Here is a 27066-nt window from a genome sequence, read left to right on the forward strand (position 1 = left end):
GGCTGGAAACCCAAGTACTGCATAAGGGGAGAGAGAGGCACCAAGCCGCCGCTGGTGCAGTAGGCTTTTATTAAATATATCATGTTAAAAATGAATTGTTATGCACTCACAAATTTCTGAGTGGTAGGTATTAAAACGGCTCAGTCTGAAGCCGACGGGAAAGTCGCCCTCTTTGAGTCCCACACGGCTTTCTGGACTCCTGTATTGGTCTCTGTAGCGCTTCTAGGATCCTAGCGGCTCCTGTCAGGACTGGGCTTTCCCCTGTCACCTTCAGACTGAGCTGTTTCAATGCCTACCCACTCTGAGATGCTTGTGAGTGCATAACAATTCGTTTTTAATATTATATATTTAATAAAATCTTACTGCACCAGTGGCGGCTCAGCGCCTCTCTCCCCTTCCCTTTCTTATTAAAATAAATATTTCGGAGTGTCTCACAGAAAAGGAGATGAGGTATACTTGTAACACTGCAGATCTTGCTGGCTATGCCAAGTTTCACACCACTTGAATGTTAAAAGCTGCTCTGACATTTCCCAGGAACTCATTACATTGTATCAACATTTGTGCAGTGAAATGAATGTGAATCGAAAATCAAAACTTATACAGAGTAGGGAAGGATTAGAGGCTTTTTAATGGTACGGTATGTCCCAGACAGACATGATTCACCTTAACTATACGTTCTGATGACCATTGACAGCAGGACTGGAAAATCCATTATGACTTTTTCCTGGAAATCTACCAATAAGAAACCCTATTTTAATGGTAGAGATTTCCTCCAACCTCCTGTTGTATCTATGTGACAGGAAGTGAAGGTAATTCTTCTCAATAGGAAACAGGTGAAAAAAAACCTGACTGGGGTGTTGGCCATTCCTTACTAAGCCTACTCTATCCAAGGCCAATTTAGCTTAAGATAAACTAGAATTTTTTTTTTTTTGTGAAACGTGAACGAAAGCAACATTCAGATCCTCAAGTTTTTTAATATTGTATAAGCTCTAATAGACTAACATTACCGTATTTTATTGCTTGTGAAAGATATGTCGTTTTTAATACCTTTCACGACTATCTATGCTTTTATCTCTTGTGGCTGGCGTTAACTGGGTCATGTACAGCCAGCTTAAGTTCCATGGACATTCTGGCACGCTTTGCAATGGGTGGATTCTTTGGCAAATAATGCAGCATTGACTATGCTAATTATAACCCACGTGTTGACTCAACTGGCTGACTCCTTCTGCGCTTGATAATTGTTCAGCTGATGTAGAGCAAATCAATAATTGAAACCACATAACAACTGGGACATAGCAAACGGTAACCTGAACTAGAAATTGATGCCAAGCAGTCATTCTGATGTCTATGTAGTTAATGACAACAACACTTAACACCATCAACAAATGTCTTTATGTGAAGTCTGCGTGCAGCATAGGTAATGGTAAAGATGGCTGCTTTCTGCATGGTTTTACTACTACAGCGATATATAATTTAAAACCTGGAAGCTGATTGGTTACTATGCGCAGCTGTACCAGGTACTATGCGCACCAGTTTTAGTAAATCTCCCACATAGTGTGTGTGTGTGTGTGTGTCGCATTAGAGACATTTTCCCTCACCTTTTGATCTGTTTTTGATAATTTTTTTGCACTTTTTTTTATGCCTTTTGCATTTTTATTTTATGGTGTTTTTTTGTTTTTGCCCAGTTTGTTGTTGGGTGGATTAAAAATGCAAATTGTGGCAAAAACGTAATACATGTTTTTCTGCAGCTTCTCTATTGAAGTCTGTTGAACCAAAAATGCACAGTTTTCCTTAAAAAAAAAGCCCCTGACCTTTCCTTTTTAAAGAAAGCCCCTGACCTTTCCAAAAATGTACCGGCTGAAAAAAAGCATAGTCGTGAACGTTTCCCATAGGAAACTGTGTTAAATGGACTGTAGTGCATTTCTGCAAAAAGCATTAAAAAATGCATAGGTGTGAACTGAGCCGTATGCCGCGTACACACGATAGGAATTTCCGACAAGAAAACCGTGGATTTTTTTCCGACGCAATGTTGGCTCAAACTTGTGTTGCATACACACGGTCACACAAATGTTGTCGGAAATTCCTAACGTCAAGAACATGGCAACGTACAACACTACGACGAGCCGAGAAAAATGAAGTTCAATGATTCCGAGCATACGTAGGATTTTTGTGCGCCGGAATTGCATACAGCCGATTGGAATTTCTGACAAGAACTTTTCCCGTCTGAAAATTTGAGAACCAGCTCTCAAATTTTTGCTGTCAGAAATTCCGACAGAAAATGTCCAATGGGGCCTACACACGGAATCTCTGAGCAAAAGCTCACATCGAACTTTTCTTGTCAGAAATTCTGATTGCGTGTACGCGGCATTAGGAAGGTAAATAGAAAACAGGCAGCTGTCACTGGAACTGTTGGCCTCTGACTACCCAGGATGTATAAGATATATATTGATTAAAAGCTTGTGCACACTGCAGGTAAAAAAAAGCTGCTTTTAGCCCAGGTTCACATTGATGCAGCGGCAATTGCCAGCAATGGCACAGTCCGAATCGGTGCAACGCCACACCGATTCCCAAAAGTTCTGTACTGCTTTTGGCGACTTCGGGTGCGATTTCAATAGACATCTGGGCAGGGACCTGCCCAGATGTTAGAAATCACCTCCGAAGTCAGACTGACATGCGGGTATGAGATTGTGGGAGTTTAGCTGAATTCGCACAATTTCAATCCCGCAGCAGTGTGAACCTAGGCTTTTTTCAGGCATTTGAGCTTTTATTTCTCTGCCTAAAAAGCTTGTGATTTTTTTTTTTGTGCTCTTTTGCATGTTTTTATTGAGCTTTTTTGAGAATAAGCGTGTGTGGTTTTTTTTTTGTTTTTTTTTTAACAAACTCTCCCCTCAGCTAATTTTTCCTTTTTATTTTGTGCATTTTCAAGCTCTTTTGACCTTTTCTATTACCTTTCACTTGTTTTTGAGCACTTCTGCTCGAAGCCCAGGTTCACACTGGGCTGCGGGAATGAAGCCATGCAAGTTCAGGTGAACTCGCACGATTTCACTCCTGCTTGTCAGTCCCGATTCCGGCCGAAATTGCAGAGACATCTGTGCGGGCCAAAATCGCAAAAAGTAGTACAAAAAATACTTTTTGAAATCGGTGCAGCGCCGCATGCAGCATCGCATGCAGCATCGCACCGATTAGGATGGTGCCATTGCCAGCAAATGCCCCTGATTTGACATGTCAAATCACATGTAAAAACGCAGCAGTGTGAACCAGGGCGAAAGCTCCTCTCCAAAAAATGAGTTTGATGGGGGCTTTTTTCTGTCTGTAAGGCCCTATTCACACCTGAGTGTAGCGTTTTTAGGCAGAAAGTCGTGCGGTTTTACCGCAATTTTGTACAGGTCCAAAGGTCACATATGTAAAAATCTGAAAAACGCCTGTATTCTGCCTAAAAAGAGTTCGAGAACTTGTTTGAGCTTAAAGAGTTTTTTAGCTTCAGGCATTTTGAAGTGGAGATGTGAACCATTTCCATAGAAAATATATTTTTTTTTTTTATCCTCCAGCGTTTTGTAGCTTCAGGCTGCAAGCTACAAAAAAACTCAGGTGTGAATAGGGCATTAGAGCATATGCCTGTAAACTCCTGAAAAAGCCATAGGCCCCTTTCACACGGGCGGACAATTCAGGTCTGTGGATGCTCCATGCAGGTCTATAGAGCGACAGATGTCAGCGGTGACATCACTGACATACGATCCGCTGAATCCAGACGGATGGAAACCCTATTTTTCATCCGACTGGTGGATCAGATTGTATGAAGACGGACAGGCGGTCTGTTTTAATCAGCTTCCATATAGAGAAGAGTGGAGATCTGACAGGTCCGTCTCTCCACAGTGAGCAGAGACGGAACTGTCATCCGCCGGGTCTCAGCGGGGATCAACGGAGTGAACAAACGGAGTCTGTACACAGACAGCCCTGTGTGAAAGGGGCCATAGTGTGCATGGACTAACATGGAGGGGAGTTTCCAGGCAGAAAAAAATTAGCGCTCAAAAAAGTGTGCATGAGCCCTTATTATACCCTCTTTTAGATGGCCAATAACATAGGTGATATTTTGTAGCAGTCAAATGTTTAAAAGGCTCACTGTTGCTGGTTTTAACTTTAATCTTTGCCTTTTGCTCTGTGAACTCAAGTGATCTGGACAGCTGTATGGCTGCTCAGTTCTACAAAATAGAAATGTGGTGGCAAAAACCTGCAATTTTTAGTCCTCATTTTTAATGGCGAGCAGAAAAACTAGACGTTAAACCAGTTTTACTGCCCAGCCTTAACCTAAATTGCTGGCTGGGTGGTATACATGCAACAATTTTACCATATGTTGTGTTCGACAGGTTGTATCACTGTGAAACCTGACTCCTTCAGGTGAATAGGACTGCTCCACAACCCCGCCTAATGCATGTGCTTGTGGCATGGTTGGGCTTTCAATGGTTACAAACAGGTGTCCAGGAGGCAACTGCCCTCTAAAAGGTAATCCACTATGGGTTGCTTTTCAGAGAGCACTGCAAGTGTAAAGGCCTAGAGAAACCAATATTGTGTGCTAGTGAAGATTTTTTTTTATTAACAATATTTTTTTTGTTAAACATTTGTGCATTTACAGTGGGAAGCACAACATCGTCTCGTAGTTCTGTCGATTTTGTTGTTTCAGGAAATACTGTATATAGATTTGGGAGTTTTTTTTTACAAATTTTCGTGGCTGTAATATAGATGTAAAAAAATACAAAAATAGTTTCAGCCTGATACTTTTTACTAAATAAGTGAAGTACAAGTTTACTATTAAAGATGTAAGGATGTGCTCCAGCGTTTTCGCACAGTCCATGTGCAGAGCCTGCCAGGAAGTTGGCACGGCACTGTGCTAATCACAGGCAGTGAGACATTTCCCGATCTCTGCAGCCGAGCATCGAGAAATGTCTCCCTGCCTGTGATTGGCACAATGCGGTGCTGACTTCCTGGTGGGCTCTGCACATGGAGTGTGCGAACATGCCGGAACTCATCCTTGCTGGAGTGACAAATGTGCAGGTAAGTGCTGTGTGCTGCTGACCACTCAAATCCTGCTGCTTGTATGTATTCTTTCTGCTCACAAGTTATAATTACAGAATTTGTGAAGTGGCCATGTTTGCTATATTGTACACAGTGCTAGAGCTAGATATCGTAGTCGGAGAAGATTTGGTTTGTGAATGAAAGTCCTTCAAAAATATGCCAAATGATCAGATTTTGTGTATGAGTCATGTAAAAAACAACGGAGAAAAAGCCCAACAAAAAAAAAACAACTCATAATCTGCTTTCTCACACAACTAAGCCCACCTCGTTGTTTTCTACTGACCCAGGTAGTGCTCCATTCCAGTGAATGTGCAATTAGAGGCTTGTAATATGCCCGCAATTTTCTACAGATAATCTTGCAAATTGTGGCTGGTCCAACAAGTGAAAGCAAAGATATACCTAGAAATGTGAGAGATTTCTTCACATATTTGTCTATGGGTGTGATAACCTGGTGTATTGTCATCCTGGTCAGTGGAATGCTGAACTACAAGTTCCGGATAACTCTCGTGTAAACAAAAAAACGCCTTCATTTAGCTGAGTTCACAGACCGATGGTAAATTCAAGTAGGGATTTTCACATTAAAAGAAAACTAGAGAGTACATCTTTTACATTGTTGTAACATTAATACCCTGAAGCAAGTTTGTTGTAACTTTTATCGATTTACATGCTATTTTGATGATTGTATTTTTTTAAACATGACTGGTTCCCTCTGTAGGTGTGTAGTCTTTCCTGCTGTTATAAGATCATTTGAACATACAGATTGTTTGAAGGCAGTTTTACCAGACAGATGGACAGTTATAGAGATTGTAAAGTCTATTTTTTTTTTTTTTTTGTTAAAGATAAAAAAGATGTTATTCTTGCCTTCCCTGTTGCAGTGGATTTGCACAGAGCAGTCCAGATCCTCCTCTTCTTGGTTCCCTCTTCCGACCTCATGGCCCCTGCCTCCTGTTTAATGCCCCCACAGCAAGAAGCTTGCTATGGGGCACCTGAGCCAAGAAACAGCTGCCTGTATCTATTCAGACACGGAGGCACGGCCTGGCTCCGCCCCCTTACATTGGAAAACCGTTCTGCACAGGCGCGGCCATTTGCCGAAATTTTGGAAAATGACGTATTTGCCGTTCTGTGCATGGGGTTTGTTTGCAACACTACCAACGGTAAGCAAAGCCTGCATATGCAATAAACAAATGTGACAGTACCAATGTATATAGTCACAAACCATTTCAAGAAGCAAGCATTAAATACATTAACAAAAACTGATACGCTTAATGGCCAAAAGTATGTGGATGCCCCTCAAATAGTGCCCTTTCACACGAGCCAGGTCTGGTTTTTCTCATCAGGGGATGACAGGTCTGTGTCCGTTCCGCTTATGCAGAGCAGACAGATGTTCGTTTATACCCGACTGCCCATAGAGCAGAATGGAGGGTCCGATTGGGTCCATCTGACATTTGGCCGGTCTGAGCCAATTGAACCTCTCATGTGAAAGGGGCCTAATGCTCGCACAAAGGTGTGATAGGATTAAAGCGATAGTTGTTTGGGTGTTTATTTTACTATTTTTTTTTTTTACCATGATAGGATAAATCTGACTTTGTGACACTCCAGGTGGTCTTTGGAATCTACTATTGTAATATTGCGATTGTGTTTTATTTATTTTCCATTAGTGATTTTATATTTGTGTTATTCATTCTCTTTGATGTGCTGCTTTAACATGCCAACATTTTATGAGGATACTGTCAAAACTTTCCACACCCATTTGGTATGACTAAAAGAAATGTATTCCACATAAATCTTTACTTGTCATCTATGATGCAACCTGATCTGCTTGGATATCACAATGTGTGGCTTTCTTGGATCATGGTTTGTCCTTCAAAGGGTTGTAACATTTTGGTACTTAAAGGGTATGTCGCCCCTAACAGTAAACACTTCTTATTTGGTTCCTTTTAGTCTGTTAAATATACCATTGTTTTATTCCTGTTCAATATGTGCAAATATACCTGTTAATTTTGCCAGAAATCCTGTCAATCAATAACTTCCAGAGCTCTCTGCCTATGCGCCACTTTAATCAGTTACATTGTTTCTTCCAGCTTTCTCTGGGAACTATGGAACCCCCCATTGTTTGCGGAAGTTTTTGGCCGCTAGCAGGACGCTTTTAACTCCCGTTAGCGGCCCAAAAAAGGTTAAAATTGCCCGCAAATCGGTGCTTGCCGGCAGTTCGGTGGCGCTGTCCATAAATTTCAATGGGCAGGAGTGGTGTATACTCCTTGCAGGAGTTTTTTAATGTCCTGCCAGCGCATCACCTCAGTGTGAAAGCCCTCGCACTTTCACACTGAGACTGCAAGGGAGCCGTTTTTCAGGCACTATTTTTAGCCCAAAAGCGCCTGAAAAACGCCTCAGTGTGAAAGGGGTCTTAGGGTGAAGAGGAGAGGGGAGTTTATTGTAGCCCTTTTCCAGGGTGATAAAGCTGTTCCTGCATAGATGCAGTACAGTGAGTTTTACCCAAGGGCACAAAGTGTGTCCTGCAAGATCTTCAAATGATATTGGGCAAAAAATCCTTGAACAAATTTTTGTTTCTTAAGCTTGAATATGCCTAAAGGAGACCTCCCCCGCCACCACCCTTTTCACTTTCAATAAATCTTTATTGAAGTTTTGTAAGATACATAGTATAACCTATACAAATGTTCAAATGTAACGAACATTTGGAAAAATGTCAGAGTGCATCTGTAAGTCATAGAGAAAAATACAGGCTATAATAGTAAAGATCAGGAGGTTTGGCATATTACAAGCTAGGTTTTCAGTAATGATACACATATTATGTATGAACTACAAGAGGATGGATAGGAAAGAGGAGGGGGAGGAGGGCAAACGCGTGTTAACCATAAACTGGGGGACCCTCTTGGATTAAATATAAGAGGCAGGCTCCGCATAGAACATACTCAAAACCTATAAGAGCCATGGCCTCCCAGAAAAGGGGGCCGAGAGAAGAAAAAATGAGAAGTAAATGACACAGAATTAACAGAAGAAGAGGGGAACAGAAGGATGTCGGGGGCATCCTGGCTAGAAACCCAGGGCTTTCAATGCCTAATGCAATGTCTAGCTTTTGGTGGAAGGGGGGGGGGGGGTGAGTGTATTGTATCCACAAGGTCCAGGTTTTTAGGAGTTTCCTGTGTGTCTAGGAACCCTACCACCCTTTTCATCCCTACCCCCTATAAACCTTTATACCTGAAAAAGGGGGGAATAAACCATCATACTTGCCTATATGCTGTGACTTTTTCTTCCATTTTATCCATTTTGTTCTGCCTGGGTCCCCATTCCTTACCTGCCATTTTTAAAATGTCCGTGATACTGCACAAGCACTGGATGAAGCGCATGATATCATGTGCTTCATCTCGCGCATACCCGGTACAACACTACAGGCATCTGTTAAGGGGGAAACCCAAGATCTCACAAAGATAAAAACCCAAGATCTCACAGAGATGCATGCTGATGTGGTATTCAGGGAAAGCTCTGCTTCGATGTATAACACAGAAAGTAGTAATCCATATTGGACAGTTAGAATTACACAAAAACTTTTTTTTTTCCAGTTTGTGTTAACTTTCCTTTTCTCATTTCAGCCCACCAAAACCAAAGAATGTGGAACTGTCAGTCAAGCCAAGGGTTGTTGATACTGTAGATGAATCTTCATTTGAAGTGCAAATACCCAAAGGGAACATTGCTAGCAAGGTTTCTTTATTCGAGAGCAAGAAAACAAGCCACAGGCAAGTTGACTTTTATGCAACAAAGAACATTTCTCAGCCAAAGAAGTTTGTGGAAAGAGCCAAACTGAACTTTGGAAAACAGGTCAAAGGGAATGCCTTCAAAGACAGCAGCTCAACTGTTAAATCAGCCAGTGAACCTCATTCTTTCAGTAACAAAAACACTGAAAGTGGCCATGGTGTAGTAAAGGCAGACAAGTCTGCCAACTATAAGGTGAATTGGAAACAAAGTGAAGACATTTCTCAGGCTCAGGAAAATCCGATGCCGATGGAAGACAGTAGAAATGGTCTGGAAACGTCACCAGGAACCATAAACTCTCTACAGGAAAGTATTTTGCCTTCAGCAGAAAATGAACAACACAAGGACCAGCCTACTGAATTAGCCAATGGTGCTATTCCTGTAACTCAAGGTATAACAGACAGCAATGATTTAGAGTATACAATTAATGCAGAGGAGTCTTTGCTACATTCTTTACAAGCTTCTGACGATAGTTTAGACGCGAATACAGTTGTGCTGAAAAATAGTAGCAATTCAAACCTAGACCCTGGGCATATAGAAATGGGAAATAAACAAAATTCATTAAAACCGCCTACTGAGGCTGGTACAGCAGAAGAGCCCGGCAGCTACCTTACTAAAGATTCCACAGAATTAACTTCTGACCATGTAGATTCTGCTGTGACGGTTACACTACCATCAAGTACAGACAAGCTCCAGGTCAATGGTAGTAAAGAAGTCAATGATACAGAAAGAGCATCTGAAGAGCTTACACTAGAAGATAAAACCAAGCCAACTGATACAAAAATAAGCAAAGAAACAATTAATTCAGAAGACATCATTTATAACAATGTCAATGTGGATATGCCAAACCGAGATGTACAACTGCCAACATGTATAGATAACAGCAAATCTGATGACAATTTTGTGGTGCCTGTAGACTTCCCACAGAGTGAAATCATGAATGAAGACAATCCAGAAAAAACAAACCAAATAAAATCGGAGGAAGTACAAGTTAGAGAAGAAACCGTAAATAACCTCTCTTTAGTCCAAGATGAAATAGAAAGCAAACCCAGTTCTTTAGTTTGTAAAGAAGAAAGATTACAAACCACCTGTCCCACTGTTCCAGATGAAGTTATTCAAGCTGATCAGAAGGAATCCATCACGGAAGTAACTCAGAATTCCATAATTTACTCAGATGAAACCAGTAATGAATTTGAGGGAGTAAATTTAATAGCTGAGGCTATCCCTTTGCTAGCGAATGAAAATAACCTACCGAGTTCTGCCAGTAGTCAGAAAGACAGCGAATCTTCAGATGTAAGTAGCCATTTTGTAGAAGATAACCTATTTGCCAGTGCTGCCCAAATTGAAGATGACCAAGCTATTCTGAGTAGCATTATTGCACCACAGGACCAGATTAATGGCTCTGATGCCATACAGGACCAGAAGAGTAGCAGTGTTGTGTCACAGGAGCTGGACAAATGCAGTGTTGCATCAGAGGAGCCCAACAAATGCAATGTTGCATCACAGGACCACATCATCACTGTAGTGGAGGAGAATGTGGCTAATGGTATTGTCACCTGTTCAGATGCCACAGCGGAAGCAGAGTCTCGGCACACTAGCAATGAACATGAAATGCCAACACCTGTTGTTGAACCAAAAGATGATCATTCACAAAATACAATAGAACTGTCAGCAAATATAAAAGATCCAAGCATCAGTGAGCTAGATGTTGCTGTGGCTGTGGACCAAATAACAGAAGACTTAGAAAATATTGACCGTGCCCATTTGATCACATTAAACAATGCTGATGTGAAAACGGAAGAAAGCTTTAGCACAATACTAAATAATGATGTTGCTGGTGCGAATGAGCATGTCTCTGTAGTCACCACAACGAATACATTACAAAATGGTTGCCTTGATGATTCATATACCACCATCCTCACCGAGAAACAAATGCAGCACACAGAAAACGTGCAGAATTCCCCAGGAGTACAAAAAAGTCCAAAATCCAGTTTTAATGCCTCAATAGGAGAGGACAGTGTTCTAGATTCATCTTCGGACATGGAAATGTTTGCTGAAACTATTCGAAAGTTGGACAGCCCAATCACTTTGCCTCAGAAAAGAAAGAACCCCAGAGCTCCTAGGTCGCCAGGTGTGTATTATGGCCTTCCCCCTATCCATGAGGATTACATGGAAAAGATATTGGACAATGACGCATTCTCTTTTGGCTTGGGAAAGAAAAATAGGCCTAGAGAGTTAGCGCCTATGGCAATGTTTAAAATGCAGAGCAAAGAGACTGCCGAGAAACTAAAGCCTAAAAGGGCATCAGCTGAACAGAGCATGCTTTTGAAATCTCTGAGGTCGCAGAGAGAACCACCTTCAGTGCCACAGGAAACATGTGACAAGGAAAATGCAGATGTATCTGATGTAGCAGTCAAGAGATCTCGTATAGAATCCTTTTACTCTGGCCTGAAATCACCATTTGCAGCAAGAGAAGATAATGTGTTCTCTCCAACTGTCACCACAGTCAGCACAATGACTACCTCCTTCGACACACCCAGGAAGGAGTTTACTCCCCTAGGCAAAACCTGTGATCTGAAAACTACAGACTGTGCAAAGACAGCTCACACGGCAGTGAGGCAAGATTTAACAGTGCCGTCCTCAGATTTCCCACAAAGTACTCCTGCAGAGCACTTGCTATCTACCCCCGTATGCAGCATGGACAACCACCTGGGGTCTAAAGACGGTGCACATGCTGACTTGGCCTTATCACTGCCTGATATCAATGGCCAGCAGGAGGAAAATCACTGTACAACTGATGGGAAAGAAGCATTACTGCCTCTAAAAAGCACTTCAAATATTGACAGACTGGAAAACGATGTCAAGGACATATTTTATTTTAAGGGTCAGGATCAACAATCCTTAGTGCCAAGCCTCCGTTCAGGGGTAAGTACTACTTCCTTAGTTACAACCTTTTTTTCTCTCTCTTTATTTACACACACTCTGATAAGTTTGGAATAGTTCTTTACTTAGAGGGTGTATGATGTGCTAGGACATTGTAATGGTAAATTTGAGTTATGAATGGTAAGAGAACCAGCTTTGGAATATAAAGCCAACGTATGATTTGTATTTGATCTTCTGTCCCACCTACCTACTTCTCGTTTTAGTTTCCTGTGCTCAATGTCCAATCCCAAGTATCCTTATTGCTTCGTGTTTGCATTATACTGTTTTATTACAACCTGGTGTAAAACACTAGAACTGTTATGGCTTATAGAGATACTGTATGTTTATTAAATGATTATGAAATTATATTGATTTGGCCACATTAAGGTCATTGAAAAATGATTGAGCTAATTTGAAATATGCTGGTTACCTAAAGAGTGCTATCCGTAATCGCCTGCCAGCATAGAGTATATAACTAATATGTGTGTGTGTGTGTGTGTGTGTATGTATGTGTGTATATGTGTGTGTGTGTGTGTGTGTATATGTGTATATATATATATATATATATATATATATATACACATACATACACACACACACACACACACACACACACACACACACACACACACACACACACATATATACTTTTAGTTAAGGATTTTTAGGCATATAATGGTCATGTTAAACAAGACAGTTTGATCGAGATCACTTGATGACTAAGGATTTTTCAACACCTCTAACTGCAAGTCCGAACACATACACATTTGCACATTAAAAAAAAAAAATTCAAATACATACATGAGCACTTGTCTCACCGCACAAAGAAAGACATTCTTTTCTTGTAGGTGCCTTTCCCATAGTTATGATTGACTGAAATGACCAGACTGATTTTTAACAAGCCCATTCATTGCTAATTAGAGCATGAACATTTTTTCCCAGCTAATCCTAAATTGTGTAATAAAATCCCTTCAACTTTATACCTTCTTAAATCCATAGACAAGCAGGTAACAGAAGGCATCAGCAGAACGCATGCTATTGTAGCCGATCAGCTTGTGCATTGTGTTTTAGTGATCTGCATCAGAAAATGAATTTGTGAATCGTTGGTGTAGCCAGCACTGTTCTACCGTATAGCTCTGTTGATATAGTTCTAAATTAAAGGAAGAAAATTAAAGTGGCCACTGGCATTTCATTTTCCATTTTCCGACACCTTTTTATTAAAAAACCTTGTGACGTGTTTATAGCATGCATTTGTCAAACAACTAGATGTGCATTGATCACTGTACACAGGACTCACACTGAGCAGTTGATTTACTAAAGGCAAATGGACAGTGCACTCTGCAAGTGTAGTTTCTCCACAGCTTAGTAAATCAGGGGAAGTTCAGCTGACTTCCACCATCCAATGATGTGCAAGCAAAAGCTGTTTTATTTATATTTCTTGTGTATGATTGGGTATTCTTTGAAGAGTGAAGGTTTACCTCGTCTACTAAGCTCTGGAGCAGCTCCACTTGAAAAGTTTACAGTCTACTTGTCTTTAGAAAAGTCTTAATGCTGAGTCTTCAGCCTGTGAGATGGGAAATCCTGTCCGCTCACATTAAAATCTGGGATTTCCCTTAGTTAAGACAATCCCAGGCTTCCTGTGGAAGACTTTTCCGTACATCTGTTTAATACTGGCAATTGTTTATGTTAAAGCGGAGCTCCATCCAAAAGGGGGAGTTCTGCTTTGAGGCCTCCTCCCCTGCCCCTTTTCAGTAAGGGCAGGTACCCAATTTTGACAGGTACCCGCTCCCACTTGTGCTTTTAGAAGTGGGAGTGGTTAAGGCAATCGGAAGCGGTCTCGCTCCCCCCCCCGTAGTCTTCTGGGACACATAACTGGTCCCAGAAGACTGCAGGACCATTCACAATGCGCAATGTATGATAAATGTGCCTAAAAAGTCTGTTGGTGTACCAAATTTTCACCCTTTCTTTCAAAGTTAGATGGAATCGTAATCTGGTCGCTATGAGAAATATGAACATTTCCTCGAAGTAAACATTAATTCTAAGAAACCAAGGGGCAGATTCTCGTAGATCGGAGTAAATGTCGGCGGGCGTAACGTATCTCATTTACGTTACGCCACCGCAAGTTTTACAGGCAAGGGCTTTATTCACAAAGCACTTGCGTGTAAAGTTGCGGCGGCGTAGCGTAAATCACCAGGCGCAAGCCCTCCTAATTCAAATTAGGCGGGTAAGCGCGTTCCAGGGCCGTCCGAAAAATATCCCAGGGTGCATTGCTCCAAATGACGTCGCAAGGACGTCATTGGTTTCGACGTGAACGTAAATGGCGTCCAGCCCCATTCACGGACGACTTACGCAAACAACGTAAATTTATACATTTTGACGCAGGAACGACGGCCATACTTAACATTGGTTGCCCCTCATATAGCAGGGGCAACTTTACGCCGTAAAAACCTAACGTAAACGCCGTAATTTCACTGCGTCGGCCGCGCGGGAATTCGCGTATCTAGCTAATTTGCATACTCGATGGGGAAAACGACAGAGGTGACACCAAGAAAAAAAATTGCATTTAAGATCCGACGGCGTAAGAGCCTTACGCCTGTCGGATCTAATGGATATCTATGCGTAACTGATTCTAAGAATCAGTCGCATAGATACGACGGCCCAGATTAGGACTTACGACGGCGTACATGGCGTTGCGCCGTCGTAAGCCCTTTGAGAATCTGGGCCCAAGAGTATAGCAAACCTTTATTTTTAGAAAATGCACAATGTGAATGTTTTGGGAGTTTTCCTTCCCACAAGGACTATTCTATTTACTTTTACCTACAATGGCATTTAGATTGACATCTTAATAAATTAGGGGCAGATGCAAGGAAAGCAGCTCATTAAACATTAAGGAGATGATAACCTTGTACATGAGAAGCTTTTAATCTATATTTTAAAATGTGCATGTTGTGAGGATCTGCCCACTATTTATTTTTTTACAGTAAGGCGTGATGCCTTTTAATTGATCTGACAAACTGGTTTATTCATTCCTGTCATTCATTTGTATTATCTTTATGGAAAGTTCTAGCCTTTCATCTAATCATGCTGTGTGAAAACAGTGACACCTATAGGTTAGAAGACTGCACTACACAGCAGTGGATAAAACTGGTCATTATTATTCCTTGAAATGAACATTGAGGTAGATTTAAAAGCAGCAAACTTAGTAGACAGTAACATGGGCTAAGACACCCAATGGGAGACTGGTACATTTATAAAGCTAGTTTGCCAACTGTCACCTGGCTGAGAATCTTTTAAGGAAAATTGATGCATCTATAAAGCCTATTCACCAACTGGATCACCTTGCTGGTTCTCACTTCCTGTTTCTCCTCACTACATAGAAGGGAAATGTAAGGAAAAGGTAAGTGAACCAATAATGCAGTAGCTTAAAGGAACCTATTTAGAAAATAAAAAACAAACCTTTACAACCCCTTTAAAGCGGTGGTTCACCCTCCATAGCAGCTTTTTAGCATAAAATGAGGCATAGTAGCGCGAGCTACAGTATGCCTGTCTTGATTTTTTTTATCCCCGTACTCACAGTGCAATCCTACATTGAAGATTCCGTCTCCCCGCGGGGAATGGGCGTTCCTATCCAGACGGAGGATGATTGACGGCCGGTTATGGCACGTCACGCTCCCCGAAGACAGCCGGAGTAGGTCTCGGCTCTTCACGGCGCTATACGGCGCCTGCGCACAGACTATGCGCAGGCGCCGTGAAGAGCCAAGCCTATTTCGGCTATTTCCGGAGAAGCGTGACGTGCCAGAGTCGGCCGTCAATCACCTTCCGTCTGGATAGGAACGCCCATTCCCCGTGGGCAGTCGGAATCTTCAATGTAGGATTGCACTGTGAGTACGGGGATACAAAAATCAAGACAGGCATACTGTAGCTCGCGCTACTATGCCTCATTGTATGCTAGAAGAAAAAAAAAATGTTTTGTTTATAGGGTGAACCCCCGCTTTAAGTCAGAAGTATATACATATATGCTTTCTCCATCCTAATTAACAGAAAATCATTGATTTTTTCAGTGATTCTTCATTAATTCCTATGGAGTGACCTGTTGTGCTCAATTCTGGAATTCTCTTCAGCATACACTTTGAACACTACGCATGTGCACAGTGCCTGGATTCAGCATCTTTTTATAGACATGTTCCATAATATGAGTTTGCTCTGTTTTCATGCATAACAAGATTTGATTTGGATTTAAACAAACAGAGCTTTGTGTTTAGATAGTGCTGCCTTTTATTGTTTTAGGTTCAGTCTTTGCAAGGTGCTGAAAAGATCAACCCCAGGCCAGGAAAGGTAAGAGAAATGTTCTTTTGATGTTGTTTTTTTTTTTCCTACAGTGTATCTGAGTGAAAACACAAATACAAGGTTGTTGGAATGTGTTTTGTTTCAGTTGGTGATTCTCACAGAAGCTGAGCATGGAGGTGCTGTATTTGAAGTGTTTGCTGACATAGCAGATTGTACTCCCTGGGAACTTTCTCCAACGATTTTCATCAAAACAATAAGAGGGTGGTAAGTTAGAATTATTTATTCTTGAGATTGGGCTCTACATTATGATTCCATCTATTTTAGACAAAAATACAACTAACATGGCCTATGACACTGTAATGAGCAGTGGTGTGCAGTAAAATAGCCAGCATTTGCACATGTAGTGAGGGTCATTGGAGCAGCACATCACAGAATGCATAGATCTGAGTCCCTGTGCACTGGAGAGAGGCACTGACCTGAGCTTGTGTTTTTCATAGACATAGGCCTACAGCATTGCATAGTGCATAGGTGTACGCAGCCTTCTGCATTATGGTGTGCACCCCAAATGTATTAAAACATGGAAGGTGTCAGTAGAGCAGTGGACTTGTCAGTAGAGCAGAGGTTGGTGTCAGTAGAGCTGTGGACAATGTCAGTAGCTTTTTATTTTTTATTATTTTAATCTTTTTATTTTTTACATTTTTTTTTCGGGGACATTGGTGTAATATAAGCAGGGGGAATCTGCACCTCAAGCGGAGATTAGGGTGTGCCCAACCACAACCGGCACACCTCCTGCACACGCCTATGGCATAGTGGGCCGGATTCAAGAAGCAATTGCGCCTGTGTAACCATAGGTTACACAGCGCAATTTCTTACTTGCCCCGGCGTAACGAGTGCTCCTGATTCAGGAACCTCGTTACGCCGACTGCAGCCTAAGATCTGCGCGGCATAAGGCTCTTATGCCCGCATATCTTAGGCTGCATTCTTGCGGTGGACGCTAGGTGGCGTTCACGTTGTGCTCAGTGTATAGTATGCAAATTGCATACTAACACCGATTCACAACGTTGCGAGAGCCCTGCGTACGCAATTTACGTCGTTTACGTACGGCGGTTTTCGGGCAAGGCTGCCCCTAGCTATTAGCAGGGGCAGCCCATGTTACGTATACCCGTCGTTCCCGCGTCGTGAAATTTGAATTTTACGTCGTTTGCGTAAGTGAATCGTGAATGGCGCTGGACGCCATTCACGTTCACTTTGAAGCAAATGACGTCCTTGCGACGTCATTTGCCACAATGCACGTCGGGAAAGTTTCCCGACAGAGCATGCGCTCTACGATCGGCGCGGGAACGCGCCTAATTTAAATGATTCCGGCCCCCTACGGGATAATTTCAATTGCGTGCTCTAGTCTGTCTTCCCACATTCAATAGTTCCAATGTTTACTATTTTTCCACACTATCCCTAGTGTATGATTGCCACTTTTTTGAAATACAGTAAAACCTTGGTTTGCGAGCATAATTCGTTCCAGAAACATGCTTGTAATCCAAAGCACTTGTATATCAAAGCAAATTTCCCCATAAGAAATAATGGAAACTCAAATGATTCGTTCCACAACCATTTATTCATAAGTCCTTCAGTTTATAGTCCATATAAAATGTTTATAGCAATGTGGTTGTGTAACCATAAAATGTCCATCCACAAATAGCAGCCTCACCAAGGGGACTAGAAGCAAAATCCAGCAGGAGCTACAGAGTATAAAAGAGAAGAGAAGCGTCTCTAAGCAATATGTGGCTAAATGTTGTACCTTCATTAAATGTAACCATATGGTTACACTTAAAGGCGCCTCTCTTCTCTTTTATACTCAGTTGTGACATGACGCTACTTGTATATCAAGACTTCGCTTGTATATCAAGTCAAAATTTATATTAAAAAAATAGCTTGTCTTGCAAAATGCTCTCAAACCAAGATTTTACCGTAATGCCATTTATATTTTTATGTAGCTTGAAGGCTATTACTCTGCAGTATAAAATGCTGGTTAGTCAGTAACTGACTTCAGGGCATGTTCTTTGTGCAATGATCATGCAGGGACAGGATCCAGCAGACATGTGGCAGGCTACCATGACATAACCAGTCAGTCCTGGTACAAAAACTCTGCACATGTGCCTGTAATGATGCATAATGGATGCCAAGGAAAACCCAAACTAACAAACACTGTATTAATCAGTTACTTATTCAGGGGATGGACAGCTGAAACTGGAAAATTGATTTAAATCCGTAGCAAGGCTCAAGGGGTCGATTTCCTATTTCTGTCTTGGGTAGACATCAATGGGCCATGTCATCCTCTGGTTTTACAGAGGAACTATAGTCTTTGATGTTTTTTTAATCTCAATGATACTAGTCTGATCCATATTACAGCTTTTGTCCTGTGCATAGTTTGTAATGATATATACTGTATATAATGTAATAATTATGGGTTAGCTGTAATGGTTGTTCCCCTCTGATCCATGTCTTCTAGACAAGGTCTGTGTGAAAACGGTAGACACTCGTCCATGGTAATCTTATGCCGCGTACACACAATCAGCATTTCCGACAACAAATGTTCAATGGGAGCTTGTTGACGGAAATTCCGATCATGTGTAGGCTCCATCGGACATTTCCTGTCGGAATTTCCAAAAACAACAAAATCTTGTTGTTGGAAATTCCGACCGCGTGTACACAATTCCAACGCACAAAATTCCATGCATGCTCAGAATCAAGCAGACGATTCCTGCCTATTGAATTTAATTTTTCTCGTCTCGTCGTACGTCACCGCGTCCTTGACGTTTGGAATTTCCGACAACATTTGTGTGACCGTGTGTAAGCAAGACAAGTTTGAGACAACATCCGTCGGAAAAAAATCCACGGTTTTGTTGTCGGAATGTCCGATTGTCTGTACATTAGGCTATAATAGGCTCCTCCGGAGCAGTGTAACAAGCAGCCTATGGATTATGCAATTTGACCGCTGGTAGGTATAGCTTCTGGCAGTGATCATCAGACAGGCTGGTTGTACTGAAGTTGATTGAGGAATCGACTTCAGTACAGATGGATCGAATGTCGGCTGATCCCTTCTGAACTGGACGAGATCCAACACGTCTATGGCCAGCTTTATTATTCATGGAGAGAAAGTATTTTTTGACTAAGTCTGATTGGGTTATGCTGACTTGTATCCTAATAATTCATGCAAAGTTTGAATTGTAATGATAGGCCTACTTTAAACGAATTTAGCAGCTGAAGTGTTCTGATCCTTCACTCAGAATATGGCTTGTTGTTTTTATGTGTATTAATGCATGTGTTGACTATAAAACCTCTTTCTATAGTTGGATAATTTATGAACATCCTAATTTCGAGGGAAGAACCATTCCTATAGAAGAAGGTGACATTGAGGTTACTAATCCTTGGGGTGAGGAGCAGGAAGAAGAAAGTTCTCCTAAACCTGTGGTGATTGGTTCATTAAGACATGTGATCAAGGTAAATAATACAATGCAGTATAGAGAGCCAGACCATTGTCTGCAATCAAAATGCTACACTATCCTAACATGGTTTTATAATGATAAAATGATTGTGTATTTCTGAAGTTCAGCTCCATTAAAAGCAGATTTCTGGATACAGTAGAGCAGAGATTGTTTCCATGCTAAGGGGTAGATCCACGTACAACGGCGCATTATTGCACCGGGCTTAGCGTATCTAAGATACACTACGCCGCTGTAACTTATTTTTTGTTTCGAATCCTCAACGAATTTGCGCCATAAGTTACGGCGGCGTAGTGTATCTCTTGCGGCGTAAGGTCGCAGAATTCAAATGGATGTAATGGGGGCGTGTTTTATGTAAATATGTCGTGACCCGACGTAAACAACGTTTTTTTAACTGCGCATGCGCCGTCCCTGAGGGTATCCCAGGGCGCATGCTCGAAATTTGACCGGAAGAAGCCAATGCTTACAACGGTGACATCATTCTACGCAAATTCCTATTCGCGAACGGCTTACACAAACGACGAAAAAAATTGAAAATTGTACGCGGGAACGACGGCCATACTTGACATTGAGTACGCCACCATATAGCACCTTTAACTATACGCCGGAAAAAGCCGAACGAAAACGACACGTACGTTCGTGGATCGCCGTAACTAGCTAATTTGCATACTCTACGCGGATTTCGACGGGAACGCCACCTAGCGGCTGCCGAAAAATTGCAGCTTAGATCCGATGGCGTACTAAGACGTACGCCTGTCGGATCGATCCCAGATGCCGTTGTATCTTGTTTTGTGGATACAAAACAAAGATACGACGCGGGAAATTTAAAATGACGCCGGCGTAATCCTTTTGTGCATCTGCCCCTAAATCTTTACTGCTGTCTATGACATTGGACTACGGTTCTAACCAGCCTAAAGATGTGCTCCATGTATTACTGTGGAGAATCTGCTAGAGAAAATCAGATACTTTTTATAAAAAACTTATGAAAGTGAGATATACGTGAGAATTTACTGTTTGGCAATAAAACTCTTTAAATTCCTTCCAATGATACACTAGATTTCTACTGCAACAGGTTGTTATAGCTAAATTCTTAGAGCATCTGAGACTGTTTTTAATGCTGGGTACTGTGGGTCAGAACAGTTTTATACTACATTATTAAGGCAAGTAGGCCATATTTATTTATGTGTATGCTTGTGGTTTTATGAGTCACTTAACCTTATATGAGTCACTCAAATGTGTTAGTCATTTGAAGGAACAACTCGCATTTCCTTTTTGTGTCTTCCTGCAAAATGTGTATGTTTTTAGTTTTGGTTACCAAAACACTTATTGCAACTTGAAAACCAGGAACACTGAAATGTAAACTTTAAAGTAGGTGTGTGTGTGTGTGTGTGTGTATAATGTAATGTATATACCAGGGGTTTACAGCACAGTGAGTATAACTTGCTCCAATAAAGAATAATTATAATTCAGCAACTTCAGGCATCCAGTGCAGTATCCAGTCAAGTAAGCAATTTTTAATCATTTTAAGCCTCGATGGGGTGGTTGTTTTGGCCTCCGAAAGGCATTTGATTTTGGAATAAAGCTGTCAGTTACAAGCTAGGTGGGGTCAGTGGAGATCCCGTGACATGGAGAGGCATCCTGTATCGGAACCAGATACCACAACAAGACTACCATTTTTATCTTTTACATTAAAAGGATGATTTCAAGGCCCCTGGGCTCTCCTCCCATTTTCTACTATTGCATGTAGAGATTTTTCAATTTGTTTTATTGGATTTTGGAATAAAGCTGTATCTGGACCTGTGAATTTTTGGTGTGACATTTCAGTGTTAAGTTCCTACATTTGTGTAGAAAATGTGGGAATGCCGCTCACCCTTCCCAGGCACATACAAGTGTAGGTTATGACTTCAGCCAGCACCACTCCACTGCCACTCTCCCTCTCTCCCAACGGGGCTTAGTCATAAAGGTGGGAATCTAGACTAGAGGACAAGAGCATTTAAGCATCTTCGGCTGTGAAGGAAAGAGGGTGAGCAGGTGTGTGTGATTAAAATGAGGGAAAAAAAGGGTCAATGAGAGAAGAAATGTCATGGGAAGTGAGAAGTACAAATTGAAATAAAAAGACTAAATAGTAAGAATAAAGAAAGAATAAAGAAAGAATAAAGATAAGATAAGGAGAAAAAAAATAGTAAAATATATAGACAAAAGAAAAAATATTAAAATGAAAAAAAAAAAGAAAATGAGTAATAAAGATGAAAGTGACACAAATAAAAACGTAAAAAGAACAAGAAATAATTAAGAAAATTAAGACAAAAGGAGAATAATAAAAAATATGCAAAACAAGTATACTAAAATGAGTAAAAAAGACACAATAAGCAAGAATAGAGGTGACAAACACAAGAAAAAAAATTGAGAAATTAATTTCATTACAAGAAACCGATAAGAAAAGAACAATAAGGTGTTAACGAGGAACTGCAGTCTGCTCACATAATTTGAAAAAAAAAACATATTTTCCATTCTGAAGCTTCCCTCCAACCACTTTGCATATTATTTTATATATACTGTGATTCTGTACTTGCCAATTATGCTGCAGAAATCTCCCTCCACAATGTTCACTTTCTGGATTTACACAGACACACCTCCAACCCAAAGCTCAAAAATGCTAATTATTAGCTTACATCATTTATCAGTCCTTGAATAGCCACACTAAAGCAACATATAACCTAGTAGAATTTTGTTCAAAGTGTTTTGTTTTTAAGAATGCTGGTTTGATTTCCTAATCATTTGTGGGTTCAAATTGTCATCGGTATTCGACCACGATAGGTGTTGCATGCAAAACCCATGTAGAACACAATAAAAGGCAATATAATAGCATATAATGCATCACACCAGAATTGCAAGATCCACTGCATTGATTATAAAATAATTTACAAAAAGACTTGCAAATTGGGTATTTAAAATGTAAAAACTATTTGCTTAGTTGACCTCTCCCCCCCCCCCGTGCTCATAATAGCTGACACTAGACAATGTTTTTCCCTTCGCTCACAGCTCTAGAATCTCTACTCCACACCCTCATTTAAAAATGATAAGTATTTACAGTACATAGAAATGTAAGGATGCATAGCACAGATTTCTTGGTGTATTTAAAAATGTACTTACAGTAGGAGCTATTCTGTGTATCTTTGGAATGCAAGTACATTACATCTGTTTTAATAACAAACACCCTAATGTGGAAACGTGCATTTTCTTGTAGGATTACAGAGTTTGCCAGATCGACCTGTTTACAGATCCTGGAGGTTTAGGAATCATGACATCGTATGCTGATGATACAGAGGAGCTGCAAGAGTATGGCAGGCTGCAGGGAACACGTTCCGTTAAAGTGCATTGTGGAGTGTAAGTAACAGAATTTATCAGAACACCTAAATAAGTTGGTTTTATAAGGACACTTACCTTTCCAGGGATCCTGCGATGTCGGCACGACAAGCCGATTCGTCCATCAGATTTGCCTTCAGGCTTCACAGCCAGTTTCCTTCTATGCATGCGCCGAGTCGCACTGCACTTTCTGAATGGTCCCATCATTTTCTGGAACACACACGGGGAAAGGAGGAGAGGCCAGACATGTCGTTGGTTGCTCTGTGGCGAACTTATCAGGAGGTGGGAGCGGGTACCTCAAAACCAGGTTCCCCCCTCCCCCAAAAAGTGCCATATGTGGCAGTGGTGTAAGATGCGAACAAGCAGTGTTTCCCCTTTTGGGTGGAGCTCCGCATTAACTCAATTTATGTGGAAAGCAGTAATTGTAGAACATTATTTTATTATATTACATTACATTACACAAATAGAGCTTTATTTTGGTGCTATTATATCACCTCCTGGGTTTTTTTTTTATTTGTTTTACCTCAGAGTTTATTTTTTATTATAGAAATTAAAAAAGACAGACAATTTAAAAAGAAAAAACATATATCCCATAAAAAATGTAAAATAAATCAGTAATGGCGCCAATCAGCAATTTATAATGGGACTTCGATAGTGAAGGCGGGCAATCTGACACTGACGCTGGGGGGGAACTGACTGCCACTAACCTCACTAGTAACGTTATTACAGTGATCAGTGCTAATAATGGTCAGGAAGGGGTTAACATATAGGGCGATCAAGGGGTTAAATGTGTGCCTAGCAAGTGTTTGTTTGTACTGTGTGCTGCTTTTACTAAGGATCTAGTTGTTTCTATTCCCTGCTTAGCAGGGAATGAACAAACAACTAGATCACCTGTTACTGAACACAGCTCTGTGTTTACATTCACAGGACTGTGTTCGGGGAAGCTCAGAGCTGGGTGCCAGCAGTCAATCATTGTCTGGGACCCGGTAATCGGCATGTGCTGTTACTAATCACAGCACAGCCCGGCCGGTGGGTGCACATGCACCCTGCCCAAGCGTGCGGATTACGTACTAGGTATGTTATCCAGCTCAGAGAGGATGCTCTGCCACTGTATATATAAGCTAATACGGTTGGCAAGCAGTTAAGACGTATATAATGTAAAGCCAAATTAAAATAAAAAAACTTAATGTAGAACCAAATTGTTTGCGCCAGCCAATTTGGGGATTTTTTTCCTATCTGGCAACAGTAAGTGAGAGGAAATCCCTAAAAAGTTAGAGCAATTCCCTGCTTAAAGCGGAGTTCTAGGCTTTTTATGTTTATTAAAAGTCAGCAGATACAAAAAGTGTAGCTGCTGACTGTTAATAAACACACACTTACCTGTCACGTGTCCCAGGAGATCGCTTAGAGGGAGGGGCCGCCTAGGGGCAGAGGAGAAGTCTCGTAGGCAGAAGGAGGAAGTGGGATAGGAAGTCCCACTCCTAACAAAGCCCCCCCCCCCCCAAACAAAAATGATATGCCAAATGTGGCATGTTAGGGGCGAGGAGTGCTTCTGGGTGGAACTTCGCTTTAAATAGCAGTCATCAGAACAAGTGTTCTTCTGGAACAAGTGTTCTCCTGGGGCAATTTGGACAATTTACCTCTTGATCTGCTGACAGCTCTAAAGTTGTAACTTTCCTATCACTTTCGGTTTCAGTTACAATGGTCAACTGGACAAATTGAGAGGCTACATCTACCAGCAGTGTCGGCAATAGAAATATTTCCCATCCAAAAGTAAAAAAAGAGTTTTGGTTGTACATACACTTTAAAGGGTCACTAAAGGCAAACTTTTTTTTTTTTTTTAAATAACAAACATGTTATACTTACCTCCACTGTGCAGCTCGTTTTGCACAGTGTCCCCTAACCCTGTCTTCTGGGGTCCCTCGGCGGCTGTCTCGGCTCCTCCTCGCAAAAGCTTTCCACCTTCATGCGAGCGAGCTCGCATAGCGGAGAGCTTTTGCGAGCACGCTCCCATGATACAGCGGCGGGCATAGCCGCCGACTGTATCACTCGGCCCCGCCCCCCAGCGCACCGCGTCATCCGCTGTGATTGACAGCAGCACCAGCCAATGGCTGTGCTGCTATCAATCCATCCAGCCTAGCCAATCAACGACCAGTCTGGGAATCAAAGAGGATCACGTAGATGCGCGCGGGACTTTCGAGGGGTCAGGTAAGTAAAACAGGGGGTTCGGGGGGGGGGGGGGCGGTACCGTTGGATGTTTTTTCACCTTAATGCATAGGATGCATTAAGGTGAAAAAACATTTACCTTTACAACCCCTTTAAGCATTATATGGAGGAACCATTGTACTGTATTACATGGCTTACTTTAGTACTTCATAGTTTACTTTTTAACGATATAGTTGCTTTATAATTTACCTTAAAGATGGTCTGTGCTTACTTGCTGCTGTAGTACAGCTTTTCTGAAATATGATCAATAATGTGGAGTGCGTCATTTGCTTAAATAGCCATGTTCCTTTTGTTAGATTAAACAATGTTTGGTCAGACAGCTGGTTTAGTTTTGTATAAATCACTGTAATGTAGAGCACTTGTAGCAATTCCCTCACAGTTCTAGAACTGCATTAGCTGTTGGAACATACATTCACTGCATTTGTTTTTAGCTGAAGTACTGAAACAAATGGTGAAGTAGAACTCATGTCCTTAAACAGATTAACATTACTCCCCTAAGAGAGGAATAGGGGAAGTGTGTTAAAAGAGTAATGTTCAGCAGAATAGATGCTGCTGTCTTTTATCATTCTCCCCAAGGCGATTCCCTTGTTTTGTGTATTTGATCATATTAAAGCCTCTTAATAAAATGCTGATTGATTTGCTTTACAGACAGACCCAATTACATTTGCCTTTTTTAGTACCAGTCTTCAAACAGGTACCAGTCTGTACCGAGTTTGTTCATTTGTGCCAGCACTTACCATTTGTCACATGACCGCCCTGCCCTGCCTGCATAATATTGTGGTACACCCTGATTCTTACTACCAGCACGGTTGGTCCTAAAATGACCTCCACCTGAATAACCACAATTCACGACTAACATTTTTGCCATGACTGGAGGTCAGAGCAATGGGCACTTGTAAGAATAAGAAGTGGAAGGGCTACTTGACAGTACCAAGGACAGGGCCTATCTTCAAGGCAGCAAAGGATTGCGTCCCCGCGATGCCCGTTTCAGTTCATGGTCACACCGTGGTTGTGTAAGTAGGGCTTGGAAAGGAAATTTTTGTGAGGAGCTGGCAGTAAGTTATTATGCAGATAAGGAAGGAAATGAAAGAGCCGTTTGTGAGCATTGATACTGGTAGTGGAAATGAGGAAACATTTCCACCCAAAGAAAAATGTTTTGGATACTATTATTGGGCCCAGACTTTTAGCGTATTTATTTTCTGACTAAACCCTCTTTTTATATATAGATGGCTAATCTATGAGGAATCTGGATTTCAAGGAATACCCTTTATACTGGAGCCTGGAGAATACCCTGACCTGTCATTTTGGAATACTCAAGAGGCTTACATTGGATCACTGAGGCCTTTAAAAATGGTGAGATCCTTGTATTGATTGTATTGGCTCAATTGCTATAGATATTGAAACCGAAACCATTAATGTATAACTAAAGGAAAAGCTTTTTTTGTTTTGGATAGAGTGAAGAGGAACTAGAACACTTGTCAGTTTTTATCGCTGTCTGTGCCCCGTTAGGGAGATTCATTCTCTCTAATTTTCCTGTTTATCCCGATCATTGAAAGTGAAACTAAAATAACATTTTGGCTTGTCTCCAGAAAAGTAATAGAGGGGAAATCCTCCAATGGGGACACTAGTTCTGGTGACCTGGGTGTCCCCAGGAATTCCCTGAATTTGGAAGGATTTCCTCTCGCTTCCTGTTTGGCTATGGGACAGGGAATGAAGGGAAATGAGACCCAGATGGCAAAAAATAAAATAAAAATCTATTAGAGGTTACTCTATCCAAAAATAAAAAATAAAGTTTTGCCTTTAGTTCTCCTTTAACCTGTTGACGACCAGCCGCCGTTGTTATATGGCTGCAGGTTGGCACGGCTGCGCAAACTGCCATAGGTGTACGTCAGCCGCTTTAAAAGCTGTGGGAGGGGCACACAATGACAGA

The 27066-nt window shown here is 41.4% G+C and overlaps 1 protein-coding gene across 3 annotated transcripts in view; it reads left to right on the forward strand.

Annotated features, from left to right (window-relative positions):
- CRYBG1 (crystallin beta-gamma domain containing 1) overlaps positions 1 to 27066 on the forward strand; it is a 326501-nt gene that overhangs the window by 259013 nt on the left and 40422 nt on the right. For all 3 annotated transcript variants that reach the window (XM_040350181.1, XM_040350182.1, XM_040350183.1), the window contains 6 exons: positions 8679 to 11763; positions 16048 to 16095; positions 16193 to 16311; positions 19395 to 19545; positions 22795 to 22934; positions 26363 to 26489. In XM_040350181.1, coding sequence (XP_040206115.1) covers positions 8679 to 11763; positions 16048 to 16095; positions 16193 to 16311; positions 19395 to 19545; positions 22795 to 22934; positions 26363 to 26489 — 3670 coding nt within the window. The remainder of the gene's footprint in view (positions 1 to 8678; positions 11764 to 16047; positions 16096 to 16192; positions 16312 to 19394; positions 19546 to 22794; positions 22935 to 26362; positions 26490 to 27066) is intronic.

The sequence above is a fragment of the Rana temporaria genome, chromosome 4 (assembly GCF_905171775.1).
Source record: "Rana temporaria chromosome 4, aRanTem1.1, whole genome shotgun sequence".
NCBI classification, from domain to species: domain Eukaryota; kingdom Metazoa; phylum Chordata; class Amphibia; order Anura; family Ranidae; genus Rana; species Rana temporaria.